Source organism: Hemicordylus capensis, chromosome 2, assembly GCF_027244095.1.
Source record: "Hemicordylus capensis ecotype Gifberg chromosome 2, rHemCap1.1.pri, whole genome shotgun sequence".
Taxonomy (NCBI): Eukaryota; Metazoa; Chordata; class Lepidosauria; order Squamata; family Cordylidae; genus Hemicordylus; species Hemicordylus capensis.
In genome coordinates this window covers 228,744,043-228,758,757 of record NC_069658.1, presented here as the reverse complement: position 1 = coordinate 228,758,757, position 14,715 = coordinate 228,744,043, and the positions used below count along the sequence as shown (strand labels likewise).

At 47.5% G+C, this 14,715-nt stretch overlaps 1 protein-coding gene across 1 annotated transcript in view; it reads left to right on the top strand.

Annotated features, from left to right (window-relative positions):
- The first annotated feature begins 3,981 nt into the window (after positions 1-3,981).
- Positions 3,982-14,715, top strand: part of LOC128341634 (zinc finger protein 883-like) — a 37,845-nt gene continuing 27,111 nt past the window's right edge. Inside the window, exons 1-6 of the mRNA XM_053288005.1 lie at positions 3,982-4,310; positions 6,038-6,570; positions 7,502-7,625; positions 10,937-11,016; positions 11,183-11,309; positions 12,258-13,529. Coding sequence (XP_053143980.1) covers positions 6,169-6,570; positions 7,502-7,625; positions 10,937-11,016; positions 11,183-11,309; positions 12,258-13,529 — 2,005 coding nt within the window. The 5' untranslated portion in view covers positions 3,982-4,310; positions 6,038-6,168. The remainder of the gene's footprint in view (positions 4,311-6,037; positions 6,571-7,501; positions 7,626-10,936; positions 11,017-11,182; positions 11,310-12,257; positions 13,530-14,715) is intronic.

The window sequence follows — 14,715 nt, the reverse complement described above, 5'->3', positions numbered from 1 at the left end:
GGTAATTTGGGAGCCTGGACCTAATTTAACATGTGGGTTCCTGAGGACACAAACAGCAGCTGAAACTTACAAGAATGTAAGAATATGAAAAACAGGTATATTTATGCAAACATGCATTAACAGAAACATTTCAACGTGCAACTTAACATATTCCCATCCCACATATTTCTTTCCCCACTCCCCTCTCTGTCTCCAAAGCATGCAGTGCACAGGAGCGGAGCCACCATTGTGCAAATGGGTTCAAAGAACCTGGGAAACCAATGAAAAGCTCCGCCAAAGCCCGCAGGGGGACATGACAAGTGAACCCCCCATGCCTGGGCTCTAGAGAGCCCTGAGCGAGCTCTCCCCTGTCCTTTTCAGGCAGCGCGTGCTGCCTCACAGCATGTATTTATCTTTCTCTCCCTCGCTGGTGGGAGAGAATGGGAAAGACGTGCTGTCAGTGCCTGAAATGACAAGGGGAGAGCTTGCTCAGGCTATCCCAAACCTGGGCCACGCCCCTTTTGGGTGTGTTTGGGTGTGGCTTGGGCTCTGGAGAGCCGGAGTGAGCTCTTCCCCTGTCCATTTCAGGCAGCTTTTGCTGCCTGACAGCATGTATTTCCCTTTCTCTCCCACACTGGAGGGAGAGAAAGGGATATATACATGCTGTCTCAGGCAGCAAGCACTGTCTGAAATAACGGGGAGAGCTCGCTCGGGCTTTCTGGAACCCAAGTCATGCGTATGGGACATCACTAGAAGGCCCGCCGGATGAAGCATGTATGCTGATTTTGATCGCACTATGGTCACTGTTCCCTAAAGGGTCGATGACACTGACATCACACACCAGGTCCTGGGTGCCACTCCGGGTTAAGTCTAAGGTCACCTTCTCTCTGGTTGGTTCCAAAACCAACTATTCTAGGGCACAGACATTCTGCGTATCTAGAAATTTGACCTCTCTTCCATTACCTGACTGTGAATTTACCCAGTCTATGTGTGGGTAATTGAAATAATCCATTATTACTGCCCTGCCTCTCCTGACGCCTCCCTAATTTCCTTCTACAACTCCCAGTCACTGTCAGTGTTTTGATCCAGAGGGCAATAGCACGCCCCCAGTAGCACATTTCCTTTCAGGCCTTGTATTGTCACCCACAGGGTTTCTGTGAAGGACTCCGGTCCTCCTAGGTTTGCTAACTTATTAGATTCTATCCCTTCTTTAACATACAGTGCTACTCCACTTCCAAGGAGTCCCTTCCTGCCCTTTCTATAGAGTTCTCATCAGGTGGATAGATACATAATAACTGTGATGATGATAATAATAATTTTATTATTTAATAATAATTAATAATTTAATATAATATTTAATAATAATTTGATAATAATTTATTAGGGGCTGGGCGGCTCACAGCAAGATTTCCAGGGGAGAAGATGGTCCTTCAAGTAACTGGGGTCCAAACTGTCCAGTTATACTCAGCACCTTAAATTGCAACTGGAAAATAGTGGAGCCCAGTACAAGCCCCCCAGGACTGGTGTTCTGTGCACACAACCAGTGGCACAGGAAGTAATCTGGCTACCGCCAGTGATGTAGCAACAATGGTGGCTGCCCCAGGATGAGATTGGGATGGCTGCTGCTGCTGCCACTGGCACTGCTTGCCACTCACACACTGTTTATCTGGCTGCCCACCTGCTGCTAGGTTGCCCACCCTCTTCCCTTTCCCAGTAACATGTCTGATAATGTTACTGCTCTGGTGTGAGCCAGTGCCCTGACATTACGAGACCGCATCATGGCCAGCTAAGGCAGGCAGGTTGACGGCAGCAGGAGGAGGCAGGCAGGCAACCAGGCAGCCGGAGAGGGTGAGGAAGGCAGACAGCACAATGACTGGCAGCAGTGGCAACAAAAGTGGACAACAGCAGTGGGATCGGGGGGGGGTGGCGTGGCATGGCTGAGCAACATTGGCTGCCTGGTGTCTGGGCTCCACAAGAAGCAGAGTGTGGAGGGACGAGAATGGGGACGGTGGGCTTGCAGCAGCCCCTAGAGATCAGCAGAGACATTGGTCCCTCCCTCCCTCAATTATACCTATGAGTCTGGCCACTGCATTTTGCACTGCCCGCAGCCACTTTCTGAATGCTTTTGAAGGGCAGCCCAGCTTCATTGCAATCATTGAATGGAGATGTGGCCAAGGCATGGGTCACCATGGTCAGATCTCGCATCTCCAGGAAGGGCTGCAGGTGGTGCCCCAGCCCAAGCTGTGCAAAGGCACCCGTGGCTGCAGCTGCCACTTGACCCTCCAGGAATGAAGCCCAGCAGACTCCCCAAGCTGGTTTTTAAGTGTACACCACGTTGCTTGTTTTCAGTCTGAAAAGGATCACAGTGGCTTACACAACAAAATTAAGAAGTCAATACAATTAAAATGCAGATAAAAATGCATTCATAAGAAACTAACTCTACCGTCTCATGCCCTGTGGCTGGACTGTGTGTGTGATTCAAAGCACAACACAGCGGCCTGGGTCTTGCTTGCAAGTGGTTTTGACAGCTTCTTCCAGGATGGTCAGAGATGCAGCTGAGAACAGTCACCCGGTTGGGTGTGTTGTGCTGCTGCACTCAAAGTGATGCTGCTTCCATTTCTGCTTCTCCATAGCAGGTGACCTTTGGGATACTGAAGGCCAAAGGCCTCTGGACTTTGAGCAGGGAAGAATCAGACCCATTAAATGATTATTGGCCAGGAGACAAACAGCTTATTAGTTGCAACCAGCCACACGTTCTCAAGCAACACCCCTTGAGTTAAAAGGGATTCTGTGGTGAGGAGTTAAGATTGCTCTACCCCAGTGATTCTCAAACTTGGGTCCTCAGGTGTTATTGGACTTCAACTCCCATAATCCTCAAGCAAAGGCCACTGAGGCTGGGGATTATGGGAGTTGAAGTCCAATAACACCTGCGGACCCAAGTTTAAGAATCACTGCTCTACCCTCTTTGAACTACCTGGGACTTTCCCCATTGTCCAATACCTCTCCCTGGCAAACCTCTGCCCCTCTTTGGTCCCATGCTGCCTTTGGGGCTGGATTTTGGACAATTAATCGGCAACTACAGCCCCATCTGAGGCAAACTGCCATTTCCCCAGCTGCAGCCAGTGAGGCTCAAGTTGAATTATGAGAACACGACTTAGGGTATTCATATACAGAAAAGCAGAATGTATAAAAACAAATAAGGGACAATGAGAGCCGAACAAGAGGGCTGTGTGGAGTGATGGCTGTAGTGGTGGAACATACTGTCAAGAGCAACTGGCCCTCCAGTGGCTGTTGCTGGTGTCTATCTTGTGTTTCTTTTTTATATTGTGAGCCCTTTGGGGACAGGGAGCCATTTTATTTATATTTCTCTATGTAAACCACTTTGGAAACTTTTGTTGAAAAGTGCTATATAAGTAGTAGTGGTAGTAGAGAGCACACATTTGCCCTCTTTTCCTGTTGATGGAAACGGTTCTCTCTTGCAGTAATACAATAATGCAGGATGCTACTCCCTTCACCACAGCTGTTTATTAAGCAAGTTATTCAAATGTTGCTGCTGCTGTATTGCTAAGTGGGGTGGGGTTGCAGATATTTAGTGGTGGTGAAGTGGAACCAAGTCCTCTGTGAAATTCAACATGCTGGTAGGAATAGTGAAGGTGAAAAAGAAGGAAGCCGGTGTCTGTGTGTGCAGAACGGAAGAAGTAGAGCATGGAGGTGGAGACAGCGAAGAAAGGCAGGTGGGGGAACACACAGGCCTCCATGGATGTGATGCCTCACGCTGGATACGAGGCCACCCATGTGCGGTGTGTGTGCGTGCATGGATTTGGGGTGAAGCGGGGGGCGAGGCAGAAGGCTGGTCCTTCCATGCAGCGGGGTTCATTCATTCCCAAAGGAAGAAAGGTTTCCATCCCCGCACCTGGATGTCCGTGGTTGCAGCCTCTCCAAACCCCAAGTATGCCTCCCTTGTCCTGACCCCCTCCCCAGGTGGAGACGATGAGGATAGAGTGTGTAGTCCGAAGAGGGGGAGCAGCGACAGCGACCGCATCAGCAGCAGCAAAGCCCTGCAGGCTTCGTCCGGAACCCGCCTTCTCGGTCTCTCTCATCCAGCCAAGTCTGTGCTTGTCTCGCTTCCTGGCAGGGCGCAGGAGGAGTCTAGTGCGACAGACAAGGCAAGCGAAGGGTTAAAGTGTGTGTGAGTGAAAGAGTGCGCGCCCGCGCGCCTCCTAGAGCGGACCGGGAAGGGGCAAGGCTGTCTGCTCGACGATTTCTCTCTTCCTCCCGGAAATGAGCTTTGGGTTTCCCCACTTGCCGCAGAAGTTTTCGCTGGGAATTTGGTGAGTGCGAAATGCATGTGGGGGACAGAGGGGGAGGCTGGGAAGTGACCTCTCGCCCCCGCCCGCATTCAGCCCCGCAGACGCCGTGGAGAGGGAGCTGAGCCCTGAAAAAAGGCAAAGGCGGGGCTTGAGCAAAGTGGTTCCTGAATGCCAAAAACCGGGGGTGGAGTCGGTCTTCGTTTATTTCCTGGGTGGGCACAGCCTAAGGGGTAAAGCAAGAGGGAGAGAGAATAAGCACAGCCCTGCTGGATCAGCCCCAAAGCCTACCTAGTCCAGCAACCCACCAGCTGCCTCTGAGAAGCCCACAGGCAAGAACTGAGAGCATGCCCTCTCTCCTGAATCCGGATTTAGAGGAAGGCATTTGCAACAGGGGACGGTGGAGTAGGACATCTCCTCAGATAGGAACATAGGAAGCTGCCATATACTGAGTCAGACCATTGGTCTATCTAGCTCAGTATTGTCTTCACAGACTGGCAGCGGCTTCTCCAAGGTTGCAGGCAGGAATCTCTCTCAGCCAGGGTGGATTTGATTTAAATCAAACTGATTTAAATCACGATTTAAATCACTAGCAGGGTGGATAAAAATCAAAAAAATCCGATTTAAATCAAAAAAATCCGATTTAAATCAAAAAAATCCGATTTAAATCAAAAAAATCCGATTTAAATCAAAAAAATCCGATTTAAATCAAAAAAATCCGATTTAAATCAAAAAAATCCGATTTAAATCAAAAAAATCCGATTTAAATCAAAAAATCAGATTTTTTTGATTTAAATCGGATTTTTTTTATTTTTATCCACTCTGCTAGTGATTTAAATCGTGATTTAAATCAGTTTGATTTAAATCAAATCCACCCTGCTCTCAGCCCTATCTTGGAGAAGCCAGGGAGGGAACTTGAAACCTTCTGCTCTTCCCAGAGCAGCTTCATCCCCTGAGGGGAATATCTTGCAGTGCTCCCATTCAGATGCAACCAGGGCAGACCCTGCTTAGCTATGGGGACAAGTCATGCTTGCTACCACAAGACCAGCTCTCCTCTCCCAGATTCACAGCAGGATCTGGGGAGAGCAAAGGGCATGTGGGTTGCCTTGCACTGCAGAGAGTGCCATCCCCCGGGGGTGGAATGCTCACGGGGCTCAGCCGCAGGTGCCCAGAGAGTGAGGAAGCAGAAAAGTCAAGGAGGCAGCTTGTGATGAGTTAGCACCCCTCCTTGGGTCTCTGTGTCTTAAATATGTGTGCGCTTCAGTTGTGTGTCCAGGCTGGGTCACACTGCTTTGAAGCTAGGAGGACAATAATTCCAAATGGTTGGGGAATGGTTTCTGTACAGTAGCTGCTTTAGTCAAGCAGGCTGACAAGCTACTATTCACCCGACTGAGTGAGCCCAGAATAATTAGCAGACCCAGCAGTAGTGAAAGGGACCACAAGGGTAGGCAGGGAGACAGGAGAGGGTGGGGACAATGAGGTGGCCAGAGTGCTATATGGATGTTTGCCCAGCACCTGTCAAGTGAAGGATCTTGACCGTGTTCTCCAGTTTCTCCCCGAATTTTACCATTCATTTAATTTTTTTTTTACAAAGAGAGTCCTCGGTTGCTAGCCATAATCACCCAGGTTTTTTAAAAATTCCTTTAAGCTGCACTACAGAATGTGCTTCTGAAGAGAAATTAAGATGTTGACTTCTCCAGACTTAATATCTAGAATCACCCATTTTTGCTTGTAAAACACTTTATTTCCAGCTGTATTACAGAGTTCACAGAGCTTAATAGACCCAACTCTCTGAACAACCCTTCCTGTAAGAGGAAAATTGCCTGAAACATAAGGAGATCTTTGGGTATTCCTGGAAGCTGCTTTGGAGTACAGAGCAAAGATGGAAAAGAAAGATTCAGTTGGCCCTGGAGCAGGTAGAAGCCATGAGGTTGGAAGCACTGGGGAATTCTGGGAAAGAACCAAGCGAAAGATGCTAGATGACACCACCAACCCAGATGGCCAGCGCCAGCGCTTCAGGCAGTTCTGCTGCCAGCAGGACAAGGGGCCCCGAGAGGTTTGCAGCCGACTTCACAGCCTTTGCCTTCAGTGGCTGAAGCCAGAGAGACACACGAAAGCTCAGATGCTGGACCTGGTGATCCTGGAGCAGTTCCTGGGCATCCTGCCCCCAGAGCTGGAGAGCTGGGTCAGAGAGTGTGGAGCAGAGACCAGTTCCCAGGCAGTGGCCCTGGCAGAAGGTTTCCTCCTGAGCCAGGCAGAGAGCAAGAGGCAGAAAGAGCAGCAGGTGAGAACGTCTCTTCCATCTTGCTAACTCCAAAGGGCTGAAAACATGAATGAGGTGTCAAAGAAATCTCAAATGGCAACCCAGCTTTGGCCAAGAAAACAGTCCAGAAGGGTGGTTGCAACCACTCCACCCCCCGCCCCCCGCAATCTATAGCAGGGCTCCTCAACTTTGGCCGGCCTGCAGATGTTGGCCTACAACTCCCATAATCCCTGGCTATTGGCCACTGTGGCTGGGGATTATGGAAGTTGTAGTCAAAAAAAAAAAGCTGGGGGTCCTAAGTTGAGCAGGCCTGATCTATATGAGCATACCTTGTAGCATACTGTGATAATAGTTTTGCAATATTTTAATCTCACCTCTTGATAAAAAATTATAGTGTACCGAATAGGATCTATTAAAATAGCTATAAAGTTAATGGAGATGCATCAAGAGAAATAGCACAGCAGTCAAAGCACAAGACCTACCACCATCATTAGATAGAAATTTAATCTTTGTTACCCACTTAAGTCCTCTGAAATAAGCCTGCATTTGTATTGGGCTTGAAAGCCAAGAGAGATGGAGCACAGGGGATCTCCCGAGGACCGGAGTTGTGCCATCTTGAGATCCATTATGGTGTAGTGGTTGGAGTGTTGGACTAGGACCAGGGAGAATCGAGTTCAAATCCCCATTCACCCATGAAACCCAGTGGGTAACTCTGGGAGATGTCACTTATCTCTTGTTCCGAGGATAAAGATATCCATGAACACTGCTCTGGACTCCTTGGTGGAAGAGTCTGGGAGCCACTGTTGAGAAGGCCCTGTCCCGACAGTGAAGGAACATGGAGCAGTCTCCCCAAGGAAAGCATTGGTGTATGGGTGGATTCACATGGGCGAAAGCAGTCCTAGAGGTAAACCATTTCCAAATCCCTCTCTCCATTCCCTCTCTGATCTTTCAGGGGAAGAGGCTATCAAAAGCAGAAATTGATTTCTCCAGGGCAGAGAAGGCTCTATTGGACCACAGACAGAAGCCGCTGTTCCGAAAGATCATGGAAGAAGGTGGTGGAGGAGCCACCTCACTGGGTAAGAATGAATCGGGAGTGTGTTTCAACATGGTCTCCCTCCCTCCTGAAATCCATAGGCTGTTTTTTCATTCCCCTTGAGGTGTGTGTGGGAGCTTAAACCCAGCCTTTTAACCTGGTTTCGCTTCAATCCTTCCAGACTCTTTCTCCAATCCAGCACTTTGAATTATGCCAAAGATTCAGTGTGGGAAGATATTTTTTATTTCATCTACTTGTGGGGAAATATATAACCTAGCTTAGGAACATAGGAAGTTGCCTTAAAATGAGTCAGACCATTGGTTCATCTACCTCGGAATTGTCGACACTGACTGGTAGTGGCTCTCCAAGGTTATAAGCAGGATTCTCTCCCAGCCCAATCTGGAGATGTCAGGGAGTGAACCTGGGACCTCCTGCATACAAGCACACAGGTGCTCTTCTTCTGAGCTATGGCCCCATTCCCCTAAAGGGAATATCTTATGGTACTCGCATGTAGTCTCCCATCCAAATGCAAACCAAGCTGGAGACTGCTTAGCAAAGGAGACAATTCATGCTTGCTACCATAAGACCAGTCACCTCCCGCAAAAGACCAGTCTGCTCCCCAAAATCAAAATGGCTTCATTTCCTGTGCCCTCCAAATAACATATCCCAATGCAAAGCCTGGCAGAGTAAAATTCAATAGAGTCAGCAGAAAAACTGGGAAACAGTGGACGTCTTAGCAAAGCCTAATATTTTCACTTGGGGCAGAAGCTCTTTATGGATGGAATTCTCCCATCTCTCTGGAAAGTACTTTCCAAAGGGTGAGAGCTGTGAGAGATCTCCAGAGCCTCTCAGATCTAAGCAGGAGGACCAATTTGGAGTTGGGGGGTGGGGGGGAGGAGGTGAAGCAAGGCCTTTCCAGTAGGGATGTGCACAAACCTGATCAGAGGCCCGTTTACAGGCCTCTGAACAGGTTTGAGAACCAGGCGGTTTGAAGGTTACGGGGGTTGCACTTTAAGGGCGGGGAGGGTGCACTTACCCCTCCCTCCACTTTCCTCCCACCGGCGCCTGGTTTTCCTCAAGTCCTACCCCGTTTGCTCTTTGGCTGGAAGTAGCTGGCACACGTGCGCCCGGTGGGCGGGCGCTTGCGACTTGCACACACACACTTGCGCCCTCTGGGCACACGCCCACTAGCTACTTCCAGCCACCTACAGCCATGGAGCGAACAGGGTGGCAGGGAAGTACGCTGCCGCCCCATAGGACTTGAGGGAAATCGGGCACCGGCAGGGGGAAAGCGGAGGGAGGGGTATGTGCACCCTCCCTTGCCCTTTAAGTGTAACCACCACCACCCTCGTCACCATCGCGCCACCCGGTGTGGTTCCGTACGCATCCCTACTTTCCAGGGGAGCTTCATGAGTGGGGAGGAGGTGCCTGTGGGAGAAAGATGCCTCTCGGGTATGCATATCTGCCTTTCAGATATGCAGGTCCCAGGCTGTTCTTCTTCTTCAAAGTGTTGGTCAGAGAGGTGGAGGGGAAAATTTTCCAAAAGTAAAATTTATCTGGAAAAATTCCCCATACTTTATTTTTCTGTGGAAAGTTTTCCATTTCTTAACATTTATTGTTACATAAAATGCATTGGTAACAATGAGTGAAAGCCAATGCAAATATGGGCTTAGCTTGGCAATTTCAAAGTTGCAGTTAACATTTTTCAGATGATTATCACTAGAAATTGTGGTAGAACGTATGTTTTATAGATGTGTAAACAGAAAGATAATATGGTGGGTTTTTTGTTTTGTTTTTTACACTAAATCTATAGATTAAATAAAATGGCAAGTTGGGTCCCTGTCTATCTAGGGTATCCGGGAAATTTGCATAGTAAACATTTCTGAGAAAAACATCAATGTCAATTTCATGCAAATAAAAGAATTCATGGAATATTTTATAAAATAAAAATCCAGAAAATATCCCCAATTTTAGAATATCCAGAAAACCCAGATCTGATATTGGCTTGGGTCTTTAAATCTCTAAAAGGACCCTCTACTACTTAAGAACCGGACTGACCTTTAATATCCTATTTAGATGGGTCTCCTCCCACCTTCTGAGCAGTGCCTTTTTGGTTGGGGTGTCTCATTCCCCCCCCTTCTCTGATCAAGCAAGCGAAATGGGTGTGTGTGAAGCAAGGCCTCTCCAAGGGCATTTTCAGACAGCAGGCTTTACCACGAGTTTGAAGTTTGTTTATTTATTTATTAGATTTAAAAACACCGCCCTTCTGATACGGCTCAGGGTGGTTCACAACATGATAAAAACAATTAAAAACAAATTACCAAATAAAATCAAACTATTAAAATACAATAAAACCAATAAAACAGCTAAAAGCCCTGAAGATCAGGGCAACAATTTAAAACAGTTAATCATTTAAAACAGTTAATCATTTAAAACCCTGGAAGGCCAGGCCAAATAGGTAGGTTTTAAGGGCTCTCTTGAAGGACAGCAATGATCTCAAATTACGAATTTCTCCCGGGAGTGCATTCCACAGCCCAGGAGCAGCTACAGAGAAGGCCCACCTCTGCGTTGCCACCAGACGATAGCTCACAGGGACTTCAGGGTAAATCTGACCGGTATGTGAATGCACACCACGATTCTGGAGGAGATGTGAACTAAAAGTCGGGTGTGAAAAAACTCCTGGGGATCTTTAATGAGTGAGGAGGAGGTACCAGTGGGAGAGAAAATGATCTTTGAGTTATGCAGGTGCCAAGCTGCTCAAGGCTTTAAAAGTTACCCCTTCGTTATGGTCTGTCCCTTTAAAGCTCAAAACAATCTAAGTCCGGGGTTTGTGAACAACCACCTGGGCCTTTATGAGCGTGTGGTGACCTTCATCTTCTTTGGAGGCTCCCTTTTGAGTTCTCTCACCTTATGAGCAGGGCCTTCTCGGTTGTAGTGTCTCCTTTTTTACTCTTACTTTTACATTTTATTGTGATCTCTTCTTTTTGTGAGTCATCCAGAGCAGCACTGGGCTGGAAGTGGCAGTTCAATATTTTTAAAATAATGCATCTTTAGAACTTGCTACACCTGCCAGGTTCATCAAGCAACTGTTCCAATCACCTTTAGGCAGGAACTGAAGATGTTTTTATTCTTGTTGGCTTTTTAATGGTGCTTGATTGAATCTGTCTTTATGATTTCATTGTATTTTTAATGTGTATTAAATGTGGTCCTCATAGATTGTTAAGATGTGGTGTTAGTCCTCCTGGAAGCTTTAGATTGAAAGGCAAGGTAGAAAAATGTTAATACAATTAATTGCTAAAGGTGAGGATAGGCCATGAGCAAGGTCTATTGTGTCCTTTTTGGTCTCCTCCACAGGTGGCAAAATCACACTGACTCTTCGTCCCAGGCCTTCTCTCTGTGGCGGAGTGGGCACAGCCTCCTTGCAGCTGGACCAGGTAGGGAAGGCATCCAGCAAGAGAAGAGGGCGGCACAGTCTGGGGGCCCCTGAGCATCTCCCTGGGCCTGGAAGAATCTGCCTCTCTCACTTGCTTAGGCTTTCCAAGCTGCCCACCTGGATTGCTACATGAGCTGTGACAACATGATGTTTCCTCCTTCTGTCAGGCTCCATTCACCTTTGAGGAGGTGGCTGTGCATTTCGCAGAGGAGGAGTGGGCTCTGCTGGATCCAGACCAAAAGGCTCTGCACCGAGAAGTCATGGAGGAAATCCGCGGGCATCTGGCCTCTCTAGGTAAGGCTCCTCCTTCCCTTTGCTCCTGTTGTGGGTCCAGAGTAGTGAACTGCAGGGCTGTCATTGAAGATCTTTGGGGCTGGTCTTGGATGTAGAAGGTCACGTATGTAAAGTGCTAAAGAGAACACTCCAGTAGCTCTGTGATCTCATTATCTTGGAGTGGTGGGGACTGTCCCTTGCCGCCTCCAGATCTGGTATTCGCCTGTAAGTGGGGGATCTGGTTTCATCTTTGCACTTAGTTCAGACTTTAAAGGAGTCCCTAACCCAGGGGTTCCCAACCTTTGGTACTCCAGATGTTGCTGAATGACAACTCCCAACTGATTGTGTCTGGGAATGATGGGAGTTCAGACCACAGGTTGGGAACCCCTGCCTCATTCGAAGGGAGGGTTTCCTTAGAAATCGGAAAGTCTGCAGACCGGTTTCCTGGAGTGATTGCTCGGACTTCTTCATATCTAACCTCTCCCTCTCCTCCTGAACTCAATAAAACACTTCTCTGGCCAAAGCCAGTGCCAAATGATTTTTTTTTTTTTAAAGAAAAGAGACTCACAATTTTCTCTTCTTCTTGCACTAGGATTACCCAACTCTAACATTATGGCTTGCTGTTGTTCCAGACTAGTGTTACACGAGTGAAATATCCTTGTGCAGCAAGGAGCACAAGATGTGCTGCACCCCTTCCTGGGGAAGCTTTTCATCCAGTTATGTTGCAGGAACCATTTGCACAAGAGTGCAACTTAGACACTGTGCACAGCTATATGGTTTTCTTCTGGGCCTGCAACTCTGCACAGGGACTTTATTAGTCCAGCTTTCAGATACAGGCTTTTTAGTATGTGGCAGGATATGCCTCCCAAAGAAGACTCCTCCTGTATTGCTTTATTCAAACAGCAGTAAACTGAGTTTCGTTTGGAGTTGCATTTTTCCCTTATCAGGAGGCTTTCTTTATTCCTGCAGGGGATGGAGGGGAGAGTGAAGAAGAGGATGGTCTGCAGAGAAGGAAAACAAAAACAGAACATCAGTGGGTGAAGAAACGTGTTGCTTCTCTGTGCTCTGACATGCATGAACTTCCAGTCTACACAATGGATGATAAAGGAAACAGAAGGAATAAATATCCTCGGTATGCAAAGGTCTTAACCAGCAAATCAAGCTTCAGTGCACATCAAATAATAAATACAGGTGAGGCAAAATATGAATGTTCCAAGTCCAGAAAGAGCTTCAAGCAGACCTCACAGCCTACTTCCCATCAAAGAATGGACACAGGAAAGAAACCATATAAATGCTTAGACTGTGGAAAGAGCTTCAGATATAGATCACACCTTATTTCCCATCAAAGAATCCACACAGGAGAGAAACTATATCATTGTTCAGTGTGTGGAAAGAGCTTCAGACATAACTCAAACCTTACTACCCACCAAAAAATCCACACAGGAGAGAAACCATATCAATGCTCAGTGTGTGGAAAGAGCTTCAGGAGGAGCTCACAACTTGCTTCGCATCAAGGAAATCACACAGGAAAGAAACCATATCAGTGTTCAGTGTGTGGAAAGAGCTTCAGTGACAAGTCGAGCCTTACTGCCCATCAAAGAATCCACACGGGAGAGAAACCATATTTGTGCTCAGAATGTGGAAAAACTTTCAACCAGAGGGGGCACCTTATGTTTCATCAAAGAATCCACACAGGAGAGAAACCATTTAAATGCTTAGACTGTGGAAAGTGCTTCAGTCGCAACACAAACCTTACTTCTCATCAAAGAATCCACACAGGAGAGAAACGATATCATTGTTCAGTGTGTGAAAAGAGCTTCAGACATAGCTCAAGCCTTGCTTCTCATAAAAGAATCCACACAGGGGAGAAACCATATCAATGCTCAGTGTGTGGAACGAGCTTCAGGAAGAGTTCACAACTTGCTTCGCATCAAGGAATCCACACAGGGGACAAACCATATCAGTGTTCAATGTGTGAAAAGAGCTACACTGACAATGCAGGCCTTATTGCCCATCAAAGAATTCACACAGGAGAGAAACCATATTGGTGTTCAGAATGTGGAAAGAGCTTCGGCCAGAGAGGGCATCTTATGTTCCATCAAAGAATCCACACGGGGGAGAAACCATTTAAATGCTTATACTGTGGAAGATGCTTCAGTCGCAACACAAACCTTACTTCCCATCAAAGAATCCACACAGGAGAGAAACCATATCAATGCTCAGTGTGTGGAAAGAGCTTCAGTCACTGCTCAAGCCTTGCTTGTCATAAAAGAATCCACACAGGGGAGAAACCATATCAATGCTCAGTGTGTGGAATGGGTTTCAGGAGGAGCTGTCACCTAAACAGGCATCAAAAGATTCATGTACGGGAGAGTTCATTTGAATTCTCAGAGAGTGAGCCTGTTGGGGGCAGCAACTTATCTCTCCTTTCACAGCTTTAAAGCTCCTGCATCTATTTTTTGGTAGGAATGATGTCTGTCTGAAAGGCAGTTCCAAGTCAAGTGTTGGGCTTGAGGCTGCTCTTCAGGCATGGTAATGGAAAGGGGATTGGAAACCAATAGTTTTGTCTCGGTGAAAGGTGTCTCTTTATCTCCCAGTCTGCCAGTATATAAGCAGAATATAGTGCCGCTTCTATTGCCATGGATATAGAGGCAAGTCTCTGATTGTGCATGGGGCTGGCTGACCCATAAATAGAGGGGCTCCTTTGTCAGGTGCAGGGGTGCTACTTAGAAACGGCTAGATAGACCAATGGTCTGACTGAGTATATGGCAGTTTCCTATGTTCCTATATTCCTAAGTGTCAGGATAAAAGTTGGGGCTTTGACTGTTGGCTGCTGCCCCATTCATCCCTGTTCAAAGGAGGCCACTCTTGGGATCCTGTGAGGTCCAAGTGCCTTTAGGGAGTGGCAGAGCTGCACACTGAAAGAGGGAAGAAAGATTTAAGGCAGGAAAGTGGAGATGTGAGGTTAGAAACTCCTGTCTTTCACACTGGATTCCAATTGAATGGTCAGGAGGAGACAGCCTCTGGCTAGGATCTGTAAGGGGGCATCTGTTGGGGAAAGCGGAGCCAAAGGAAGGCAGGGGCAGAGAGTGTGTGGATGAGGTGAGGCCTTTGGAACAAGGGAGATGGCTTTCTCAGCAGCTGTGCCCAGGTTGTAGAGTGTCCTTCCTGGAAGGAGACTGACGTCTCATACTGAGAAAGGTGGGAGATAATTGGAAAGAATCAAATACCTTTTGTCTGCTCTCTCATTGCACACTTTCATAGATCCTTAAGGATTTTGAGCTACCTCAGGGGTGGGCAAACCTGGCCGTCCAGCTGCTGTTGAACTACAACTCCCATCATCCCCAGCCACCATTTATTGTGGCTGGGGATAATGGGAGTTGTAGTTCAACAGCTGAAGGGCCAGGTTTGCCCACCCCTGACCTAC